At 38.7% G+C, this 11769-nt stretch overlaps 1 protein-coding gene across 3 annotated transcripts in view; it reads left to right on the forward strand.

Moving 5' to 3' along the window:
• The window catches only part of cep89 (centrosomal protein 89), a 57710-nt gene extending 46001 nt beyond the window's left edge, over nucleotides 1-11709 (forward strand). For 2 of the 3 annotated variants that reach the window (XM_084927850.1, XM_084927866.1), the window contains one exon: nucleotides 10785-11709. In XM_084927850.1, the coding sequence (XP_084783976.1) occupies nucleotides 10785-10971 (187 nt within the window). In that variant the 3' untranslated portion in view covers nucleotides 10972-11709. Of the gene's footprint in view, nucleotides 1-312; nucleotides 4906-10784 lie in introns of those variants that run through there. The other variant, XM_084927858.1, reaches the window with a different exon arrangement.
• Nucleotides 11710-11769: the final 60 nt, after the last annotated feature.

Here is an 11769-nt window from a genome sequence, read left to right on the forward strand (position 1 = left end):
CTAGGCTATAAAAAAGAAGGAATTGCCATACAGAAATGTGAAAGATTTTCTTTGAGTTTATTTAGCAGTTACATCAACAGGTTTATTCCTCAACTGTGAAATTCTTTGTTCAATACATATTCCTCCTAACTCAGTCCTAAATTATTAAACTGAAGATGCTAAAAGTATTTAGAATATTTCTTTTTATATGTTGATAGAGTTGTCAGAGACCACTTTATTTTCTTTTTTTGGTAAAGTTTCATGGTGTGTGTGTGTGTGTGTGTGTGTGTGTGTGTGTGTGTGTGTGTGTGTGTGTGTGTGTGTGTGTGTCAGCCCTCCCGATCTGTGAAATGGCAGCAACACGAAGAGCAGAGGCGGTGACGACGCCCATCGGGCCCTGTGTCCCTGTTATTAATCGAGTCAAAATCTGTATTCGCTCAGTCGTGCCAGATCAAACATCTTAATCGTTTATTAGAAAGCACTGAATAACAACACAGACATACACAATATTCACATGAATATTTGAAGAAAAGAAGCAATATCATTTCTTAAGTCGCAATAGGGCTTATCAGTACCCTGAAAAACACTGACATTGTGGAAATGGAGCAAGGTGCAAACACTGTTTAGTGCAATACTGATTTATTGTACAGCTTTTTGTTCTGGGGGTGTGTACATAATGTTACAATGTGAATAGGTGACGCTGCATTTAACACCCAGTTATATTACTCAATTGTCTGTGCTTCTTTCACTCAAGACAATAAAACGGTTGTAACCAGACTTCATTCTGCTAGGTTCATTACCTCACTGTTGACTCTTCTGCTTCCATATTGGAGCCATAATTTTATGGGCCAGCCATGTCTCCTCATGCATGTTTGTGCAGACAGTAGGTCTGTCCACAATTAAAAGTATTCCATTCAAAAAAAAAAAGAAAAAGTCATTACCCATAACTGAGACATTCCTTGTCCACAGATCCACATTACTCTCTGGACCCCATATATCTTTAATTTTAGTTTGGTCTCAGTAGTTTAACAACGTGTGGACCCGCGTTATGATGCCTGCTCAGTGCCACATGGCCCTCAGACACCATTATTAGCTCTCTTGCAAGTATAATGAAACATTTAGAGCCAAAACTATTCCCCTCAGAAGATAAAGTAAGACAGTAAATGTTTACATTACAGTGATTTTGTTGATATGACCATTACTCTAGTTTAAAGCTGATGTTTGTATCTCTTTGCTAAGATAATTGCTCACGCTCCTACCCTACCTAGAGTAAATGTAAACACAAGAAGCCAAAAAAGGTTTTAAATATCACTTTTTTAAAACATCTCATCAGTGTCCTACGTCATTATATATCTCTATGTTCTGTCCAGTTTATGTATGTGTACAGTGCATTTTTCTCTTTCATCACTGGGTTCAGGACATACATGCTGACATTCTGTAAAGTTGTGGAAACAGCAGATCACACAGCTCCGTTCTAAAATCCTCCCTTCACATAAAATGAGTTAGCCCTCCCTCCCCAGGATCAGCAATTTCTTCCAACGTTACCACCAACCCCACAGTTGTACACAGTGCTCACAGACGTTGGACTGCTTAGGGTGGAAAAATTGCACCTGATTCTTAACAGGATTCACATGAATACTGCCTGAAGCAATATGTTTTCAGTAAATATGATATTATTTGATTGAGAACATGTCAGCACATACTTTACGTTATGTATTCAGTAAATATTTCCTGTATACAGTAGTTGATCCTATATTCTTGGTTCTTTTTAGACTGTTGTAGTATGACACCCAGTGAACACTGAGTCTTTGTACTCTGATGCTCCTGAAACAATCTACCGCATCCCCTTTATTCCCCTGTTAGTCTGTTTTTAGCTCAGTCTCTGGGCCAGCTGCCTGCTGCTATCAAATGAAAGCAAGCTAATCAGATTGTTAGAAGATCCTGTCCTGGTCTGCCCTGAGGGCATCTTAATGACAAATTGTACACATTACCACAGACATTACTAACCTACTGGCTTTACCACACCACAAACCGCTGCACCACTACCTTTGAGTAACTGCAGATACCCTTGAGTCAGCTTTACCCAGTCATCAGAGTGCATGTGAATGAATCTATGACTGACCTCCAAATGGTGGCACAGAATAAAATGTGTTATTGTGGCAATAGCTGATGGTAAGTAAAATTTTGGTGGTTTAAAAAACCAGAAGTACCTTCTTCTCCATTTGGGCGTTACGAGACGATTTAAATAAGAATTGACTAGGGTGAAGACAAACTTCTCAGAACTGAACAGAAGAAAATCTATCTCTGCTTCATTTGTTTCTCTCTGATCCACTGCTTTGTATTCTGCCCATGATACAGCAGCAGAGATGCTGATAAGTTGTGATTACCGCCTGCATGCTGAGTTCTGCGTAGCCTCAAGGGAAGCTGCATTGCCTGAGACTTCCAGGAGCTCAGGAGGGGTTTGAGTCTTCAGACCACTTTTTTCCCCTCTAAATGCAGTCCTGTCTTCGCCATATCCAGCCACAAAAAAGCAGAACATAGAAGAGCAGTCCTTATAGAGCTAGCTTCCTCCCAACAAACATTTCAGCTTTCGTTTGATTTCTTTCTGCAGCCTTCTAGCTAAGACCTGAATGCGTAATCCGCTCTCACTGTTTGGTGTTTGTTGATAAAACATATTTTCAGCATGTTTTTCAGGATTTTGAGTGGGTGGATTTGAGCTCAGTGATGAATAATTGTTTGGAAATGATGCAATAGATTAAGAACTGCCTGAGAATGGGTTTACACTGAGTTTGCTGTCATATGCTATGTTGTAAAGTACCCATAGATTCCGTTTTGAATTGAGTTTAAGCATCGTTTTAGCTTTAGGTTCAAGTGAACTACAACAGCTAATCTAAAGTCGATTAGATTTTTTGTCTGATGCAGCATTAATCTCTCCTGTTTTCACTCGTGGGAAAATGAGAAGTGTAAATTGCTGACATTATTTTATGTTAATGTTGTGCACACTTGGAGACTCATGCATAATTAATGCCTATGCCCAAGAATGTGGATAAACATATTTTTAGCAGTAGTTAATTATCAGGTTTACGAGTGGTTCTGAATCTGCTTTATCCAGCAGAGTAAAGGACCAGAGGGGATAATAGCTGGTTCTCTGTTCCTCTTGAGTTAGATGGTTCTGGGCACAAAGGTGCGGTGTATTTCAGGAGGATCATGTAGTGACCAAGATGTTAATGCTTTTAGTGGTTCATCAGGTGGTTGAGCATTATAGAGGAACCTATGTTAAATCTAGTTTCTTTTCCTTGCAATTTGTTTTCCAGCCTAAAGCATGAAGTGAAAGAGGACTGTTACTGACACACAGCAGTGATACTTTTGTAGTCCAAACTGTACATGTAGCTGACATAGAAAATCCATAACCTTTTGTAGACCTCAACCCAACCCAACTCAACACCAAGATGCCATTTCTTCAGGGGTTTTTTTGGTTTTCAGTTATAAAATAATGTAAATTTTAAATTGGTTTGCAGTGTTTGTTATAATAGTTTGCTTTTATTTTTAATGATCAATGAAAAATTATAACATATCTATCTGGATGAGTAAAATTTTGTAAATATGTATTTGTATTGCTGTGACTAACTTCTCTTTAGTTAAGGACAAAATACTTGCATAAAGTCATAATTAAGGAGAGATGCTAGTGTTTTTCCCTGTAGCTGTCTTTCTGCCTTATTTGCCTTATGATCCCCAACAGCTCAGAATAACTCAGAATGATGTTAGTGTCTTCGCTGACTGAGACAGGATGGGGGAGGTAAGGAATGAGACGTTCTGCTGCAGAGCAACAGACTAAATCCTGATATGGCGACAGCTTACTGAAGCTATTATTGTAATGGAGGTGTGCTGGGATGGCAGAGCTACTGCTAAGCCTTGCTAAATACAATAGGTCAGACTGCATCTGTGTGGCTTTTGGCTCCTGCAGCTATCCCACCAAACATACACACTCCTATTGAATTTTCCATCTGTCGTAGCACCAAGATTAATCTTTGTATTCTGTGTGAGTAGTGAGTAGCCTCATAGGAAGCAGCGGTGAGAGCTGTTGCCCCAGGTAACTGTTTGGGTTGGAGGTAATTAGCAGACGTGTGAGTCTTTACTCACCGAAGGCAAAGGACAAAGTGTTTTTTAGCAAAAGTCATTCACTCCGAGGAACATTGTTAATTAGGAATGAGATCATTTTTTTTCTTCACAGTCAAGTTAATGTTCTCAAGATAAATTTACAGTCTGGAGGGGGTTTTTTTCCTGCCTTTAAAATTGCAGGGAAAATTGGTCATTATAAAAATTTTATGTGTGCCTTTTATAATATATAGGCTTTTGATGAACCGCCAGGATCATAGATTTGTCCAGAACTGTAGTCAACTAGAAGTAAGAAGTCACCAATCAGTAGGAAACTCACACAGCTGGGAATTTAGAAAAAAAGCCTGAAACAAGATTTAAAGGGACCTATTGCACTTTCTTTTCTTTCTTTCTTTCTTTTTTTTAAATTTTCCATCACTCACAATCAGACAGGCAGATAACTTTATAACTGTTGTGCTGTTTCAGCAGTTTTTGTCTACTCTTGTCTGTCAGTGAAAGAGATATCCATGTCCCAGAAACACAGAAACCCCACCCACTTGCAGTTCAAACCTTCTTTTTGGTCAGGAGCAGCCTATCAGAAAAAAGCAGGCTTAAAGGGAGGGTGGCCTTCAAGGGAGAATAGCTACATGAGCTTGTTCCAGGCAGAAAATTAATTGAGTTGCTAATCAAAGGCCTAATATGAGACCAGATATAAGATAAGATCCTTGAGGTGTTAATCATGCAAAGACATTCTAGTAAGAGCTGGAACGGAAACTATATGATAAAACAGTTATGTCTGTGAAGGTTGTCAGTCATCCAGGTCATCGTAGTCTAAGGAGCTTGTAAAGAAAAGCGTCTGGACTTCTTAGAATAGAAGTCCAAACGCTTTTCTTTACAAGCTCCTTAGATAAAACAGTTACAATGACAAAAGATTGATCTGTCTTTTACAGGTAAACATAAGACAACCAGACTTCAGTGGTGGACTTCAGAGAGATGTTCTGATGTACACTTGGAGCTAACCCAGAGTACTTGGGATTATTTCTGAAGCTTTGCTGCACCTTATATGGTCCTCACAAGCAAATTCTCATCATGTACACAGTATAGTCAGACACAGCATCAACTGGAAAAGTGTCAGAGTGCAAAAGATACAAACAACATGAGACCATACGCACCTGCTTTACGACTTTTAACCAGACACACTGACTCATTTGCTGATGCAGACCTTGAGTTACTTTGTATTAGTTTGACTTTTTTTTTCCAGTTGAGATTGTTAGAAATTATGATCATTTGCTAAGGTTAAAGTGCTTCACCACAGTCCTGCCTAAAGCTCAAACAGAGACCTAAACATAATACAGCTAATGCACAAAGGAGTCTAATCGGTGCATCTAAAGTGCATATTTTCAACAATATCGCATAACATGAACAAAATCTAAAGAAAGTAAAGGTTCATAAAGACAGTATTTATTTTCTTTAATAAATGTTGTATCAGATCTGGAGACATACACACACACGCACACAGACATATATATACACATGCAGATGTACACTCATCCCCCCTCCAAACGCCTTCGACGCTTATTCCCCTCCGATGCTGCAGGCCCGGATGTACTGTCTTCATTGGCTGTCTCTCACCCTTTACCCATCCCTGTTGCCTTTCATGTGTTTCTTTGGTGTATTAAGAGTTTTTTCATGTGCTATTTGCAGAGGTGTTTTTTTTCTGTTCTCAAACTGATCTCCCTATTGGAGCTCAGTCATGGCGCCGCCATTGCGTGCAATAGGTCGGCAGCCTTAACATGAAATTTCCCCTTGTGGGACTAATAAAGGTATCTTATCTTAAATCAATCAAATCATAAACAGCTGTCCTGCTTGGTAGAGCAAACCAACAGCTAAAGAAATATTGAGGTTATTTATTTTTGTTTTTCACATCATGGTTAGGCAGAACAATTTAGAGTAGGTTCTTCTAAGAAGCCTGACAGCTACATATTAAAGGCTGAAGTGAGTAACTTCCCTGGGCACAGAAAACAACCTCAGTTAGTGGGAAATGAACTCAGATGTTTTTTTCCTCACTACAGGCAGACCACATCTACATTTTTGGACTGGCACTACTCATTTTGTACCCGTGCTGTGACCAAACTCAAATGTCACCACATCTCACACTGAGCTAATGAGGCAAACAAGTCTTCTTCACTTTGAGTGTTTAAAAGTTGGAAAAATACTTCAGAAAAGTCAAATTTTATGGTTTTGTTTCGGTGTTGAATGCGTGAATGCTGCCACATCTGAGCCGTCAACAATCATCTCCCTCTGACAGTTATTCCCATATCATCTAAATGCAATATAACACCCTGGCCGAGCAGAGTGATTGCTGCTTTATTTAGAAACACTCCACTTTTTCCTGCATTGTGCCTGGTGAGTTAATTTCATGAGGAAGTGCTCGTCTGCTCCAACTAAAAAAAAAAAAAATCCCTACTGACATGGAGGTAAGTGTTGTGGTCAATGCGATTTAAAGCCTTCAGGGAGACTGATTTTAAAAGCTTTATATTTTATTTATAATCTCTAATTGAGGAAGGTAGCTCTCTGTGTGCTTGTGAGATTTGTGATGTCTAATCCAAGTCCGACCAGATGCCACAGAAAGTGATGAAGTTTATAACACTCGTGCTTGTTTGTTGAAAGCCCCTGATTATCAGCACAGTCTAATTAACTGACTGTTCAACCAGAGGCTGTTTATTAAACACATCATAGGTCAATCTGGTTATAAACTTTTGCTACTGAATCGCAGATGGAAAAGAGTTATAGTGCAGTAAAGCCTGATGCTCAGTCACTGCAGTATTGAGCCTTTTAAAAAGTGTTTGCTCTAGTTAATGTATATTTGTATAGCAACAGAAAAATGCATCTGGTCAGCAACTAGTATTTTTTTGTTTTTATGGGTTTTGAAAAAAATATCTGTTACATGTTCAGAAAATTTGAGTCACATCTTGTTATCTTTTAACTTTCTTTTCCTGCTGTAAGTTCTTTCCATTAGAAAAGATCCAGGATCACTCTCAGTATACCAAATACATCACCTGTTGTTTGTGTAACATTTCTAATTTGACTGCTGGCTTGTTGCTGACATTAAGAATGCACATCAGATGGCAGGCCAGACTCACATGAATAAATAATTGGGCATTCGTGTGTAGAATATATTTTTTTAAAAAGGATCAAAGTCTTATTTAAACTGTCAGTACAATCGATTGCAGTTGCTGTCATTAATGGATCAGGAAGACATTTAGTCCTCAGATTATACCCATGTTTGTTTGGATTGTAAGCAGTTAATGTTGTGATCAGCTGAATGTTAAACCCTTGCTGATATGACTGCTGGCATTAACCTTTAGGCTTATACATTCACACACACATTCACACACACATGCATAAACACACGACTGATGGATTTTTTCAATTAGTTCTTGACTAACAGCCCCACAGTGAATCTTGTGTTTATAAAGATTGTAATGTTTCATTTTCTATCTAATATGGAGAGGTGTCCATTTAACTTAATGAGCTTTTCAGTATAGCTGCAGTTTGTATTGCTTTATGTTTATTTATAACAATACCTTTTTAGCTAACCTTTCTATTACAAAGCACTGATTTTCCACACATTCTCAATCTATCTTAATGCATACTCCTATTTGCACAGTATACTCTTCATTTTGGAGTGCCTGCACTGTGAAATTCACCCAAACCAACAACTACATTTCTGTTCTATTACATTCTGATGGGGTGCTATGTGTGCTTCTCTTTTTCAATCATAATATACAATGCCTCTGGCGCTACTTTAGATATAATTGAGAAAGAAGATGAAGCATGCACTTCCCAGCAACCCAGAGTGATGTAAGGACAGCAGAGGACTGTTGCCGCAGCCATTGCATCCCTATTATATGCGATGGTGATGACAGGTTTACGGTAGAAACCTACAGTCTGTTTTGGATAGTGTTTTCGAAAAGAAAAGCCCCTTCCTCGCTTATTATTATATACAAACGTGCCATTATTCACTGTATTTAAACATTTTCCTTCATTCTTCAGTTTCTTGCTTTAATGCCAACTCCACTTCACTTGATTAGCCATTATTTTATTGAAAACTGATGCTGCAAAACTGAAAAAGTATTTGACATTCTTTCTGTTTTTTATGCTTTTTTACTTTATTTCGTGCTGATCTCACAGAGATTCAAAGTTCTTTCTGAATCTGGTTGTTGTTTTTTTAAGCTGAATGACTCCAGGACTGAAATAATCATAATTACACCTTCCTCCAATAGAAATAGTATTGAACTCTCTTCTAGTCTGAGCTTTGTGTTTGCAAAGAGGCTCAAAACCTAAAAGACTCTGAGCTCTTGTTTAATATACAGGCATCTAATATCATGCAATTCTGTTTCATTCTTCTTAGGCACATGTAAAAAATTCAACCATTCCTGTCACAGTCCGATTTAAAATAGGTCATCCATCCTCTCATTTGTTTCAGACTTGATTACCATAGTGGACTTTATTCAGGCTTCAGCATACACAGAACGCATGTCATTCAAAATGTCGCTACCAGAGTTTTAACACAAAGAAAAAAGAGTGACCATCAATGGCCTTCAATGACCACAAAAATTTCAGCACTTGTTGCAAAATTTCATCTTGAAAATTGAGACAATGTCATAAATTGCAGGGACAAGGTAAAAAACTTGGGCGTGTGGTTCGACATGGTGCTCTCCTTCAAGTCTCATGTAAAAGAGATGACAAAGACCACCTTTTATGATTTGAGGAACATAGCCAAAATCAGACAGGTTATGTCAAGCGACACTGCAGAGGTTCTTGTCCATGAATGCTCTTCTTTCTGGGCTACCAAAGAAAAGTTTTAGAGGTCTACAGATGGTGCAAAATGCAGCTGCTCGCATTATAACAAGAACCGGGAAATACATTACCCCTGTACTGAGATCTCTTCATTGGCTACCTTGTCAGGTTCGAGCAGATTTTAAGGTCCTGCTGCTCACCTACAAGGCTTCAAATGGATTGGCACCTTCATACCTCTCCGACCTTTTACACCTTTGCGTTCCATCCCGTGCTCTATGATCTCAGCACTCTGGCCTTCTAAAGGTTCCTAGAGACAGAAAAAAGACAATTGGAGAGCGTGCTTTTTCTTTTCGTGCCCCGTTTCTGTGGAACAGCCTCCCTCAAGATATTAGGCAGGCATGCTCTGTAGAGGTTTTTTAAACTAAGTTGAAGAGACATTTGTTCACCCTATCTTACATGTCTTAATTCTATGCCTTCTAGTTTTTAAATTCTTACTGTTTTTAACGTGTATTGTGTTTTTACTTGTATCACTTTTATTTATTTATCTTTTTAGTTTCAAATAGCTGTACAGTACTTTGTAATAAATAAAGTTATTATTATTATGATTAACTGATAGTTTTAGAATTGATTTTAAGATTTTATTGCTGGTTTCTAAAGCCCTACACACTCTGGTGCCTGCCTAGATCAATGAGATGCTGACTCCATATGACATTATTGCTTATCTTTTGGCATGGCTTTGTTTCTGGGGTTTTTAGTCACTAAAGCTGAGCCTTTGTAGTCAAGACTACTGAATTCCATAGCTGAGGACTTTAGGCGTAGAAATTCTTTAACCTCTTTTAAAATCTTTTTTTAAAACACATTTTTGTCATGCTGCACTGTTTGCATTCATGACATGGGATTATCTTTAGGATCTTCAGAGAGCATATTTCAAGTTACTTAAAGTTACGGCAAGTCATAGCAAAAGGAGCAAAGCAGCCCAACATTCAAAATCAGAATATTTTATTAATCCCGGAGGACATTATGTTGTCACAGTTGCTCCATGACACTAAGAACAGTACCTAACTAAGTTAAATAAAATAATACAAAATATAGCAAAAAAGCTCTAATTACAAATCTCCCAGTATATTACACTACTATACTATTATATGCTATTATACTAAAATTAAATGTATACAGTTGACACTGAGGTACCCCTCTTATCATTTTGACTTTTTATTATTGCTGTAGAGGATGCGATATTAATGGTGTGCAACTATTGCAGTGTGTACTTGGGCTTTAGATAGAGGAACTGTACAGAGAGATGACCTCAGGCAGGAATGATTTCCTGTGTCGTTCAGTGGTGCATTTGACTAATCTCAGTCTCTCACTGACTGTGCTCCTGTGACTGGCCAGTACGTCATGGAGTGGGTTGGAGGTATTGTCCGGCATTGTCCTTATCAAGGACAACATCCGCTTCTCTGACGCCAGCTCCACCCCCACAGTGTTACTGGCCAGTAACTGATCGGTTTATTGAGTCTGTTGGCATCTGCGATTCTCAACCTGCTGCCCCAGCATGAAACAGCATAAAGTACGGCACTCGCCACAACACGACTCATAGAAAATCCTGACCATTGTCATCCAAACAGTTCAACTATGAAAATCTGAAGATCATCTAGGTGTGTTCTGACAAAATTCAGATTCCTCCTGCTCCTGACAAATGTAAACCAAATCCATGTTTCTAAAAATGGTGATGATTTGATTGAGCAGGGGTGGGAGTGATCAGACCTGTGTGCCCACTTTAGCTGCCAAGGGGTGTAAATTCAGTTTACACAGGTCCAGTTGATATTGTGTAACTTATCAAATATGTAGAATGATGGACGAATGGATCGTCTGACTCATTTTCTCGTCTCCTCTCTTCGCACCTGCAGGGAGATAGAGGAAGAGCTGGAGGTGGTGTGGGAGGCAGCAACAAGGGAGAACCAACAGATGAGGGAGACTCTTTTGGATTCCAAACTCACTGGGGACCTCCACAGTTGGCCTGCTCATGCTCCAGATGAGATCACTACATCCTCCCAGCAGCAGCAGCACAAGCATGGGCTGGATTTCTATTGCTGAAATACCTAGAGCAATAACCTGCAGGTGTGCCTGTCTGCTCAAAATAGACTGCTCAGATAACTGTCAACTTGTTATAGTCATCATGTCAGCCTGCAGACATCCAGCAGCTTGCCTTTGTGTCAGTTTGTTGTTCTATCTGAGTGATACCTGAAATCTGTCTGGTGGATGGAAATATTTGCAATACATGGACAGAAACAGTATTCACTTAACACAGTCAAGCTGGTGAGGAAGACTTGGCTTGGGCACTAGTGATGGAAAGAAAAGCATCTTGGATAACTTTCATTTCTAGAAGTGAATGACTTTTGTATATTTTTGCATATATTTGTATTTTTTAAATTATTATTCTCAGGGTTTTATAAAACATGCAAAGTATAGTGCCATACAGGATAGTGAAGAGTTGCAAGTGGCACTCTGTGGTTATTACTTTTTTTGTTGCTAAGCGAAGGTTGCCATCTGCTGGACAAATGTAGTAACAGCATTTTTTACTGTCATGTATTTGCGGGTCTACATTTTATACAATGAATGAGTAATGCTTTCCGGACACTGTTTTAATCCCACAAAATTAAAACGACAAAAGGGCACAAATTTTTTTTCATGTAGAATTGTGCATATATATCCGGTTATTTACAGACTTTTTACAGACCTTGTTTTGGACTTGCAGTTGTATTTTCATTACACAAACAGCAATGCACTGACCCTTCAGATACCATGTTAATAATAAAGAAGTTATTTCTTTTCTTTATGGCTGGACTTGAGTCATGGTAAACCGCACTTGTCGTCTCACATCTATGTTTCATT

This window comes from Perissodus microlepis, chromosome 1 (genome assembly GCF_051167445.1).
Source record: "Perissodus microlepis isolate ML-2025 ecotype Zambia chromosome 1, ASM5116744v1, whole genome shotgun sequence".
Classification (NCBI taxonomy): domain Eukaryota; kingdom Metazoa; phylum Chordata; class Actinopteri; order Cichliformes; family Cichlidae; genus Perissodus; species Perissodus microlepis.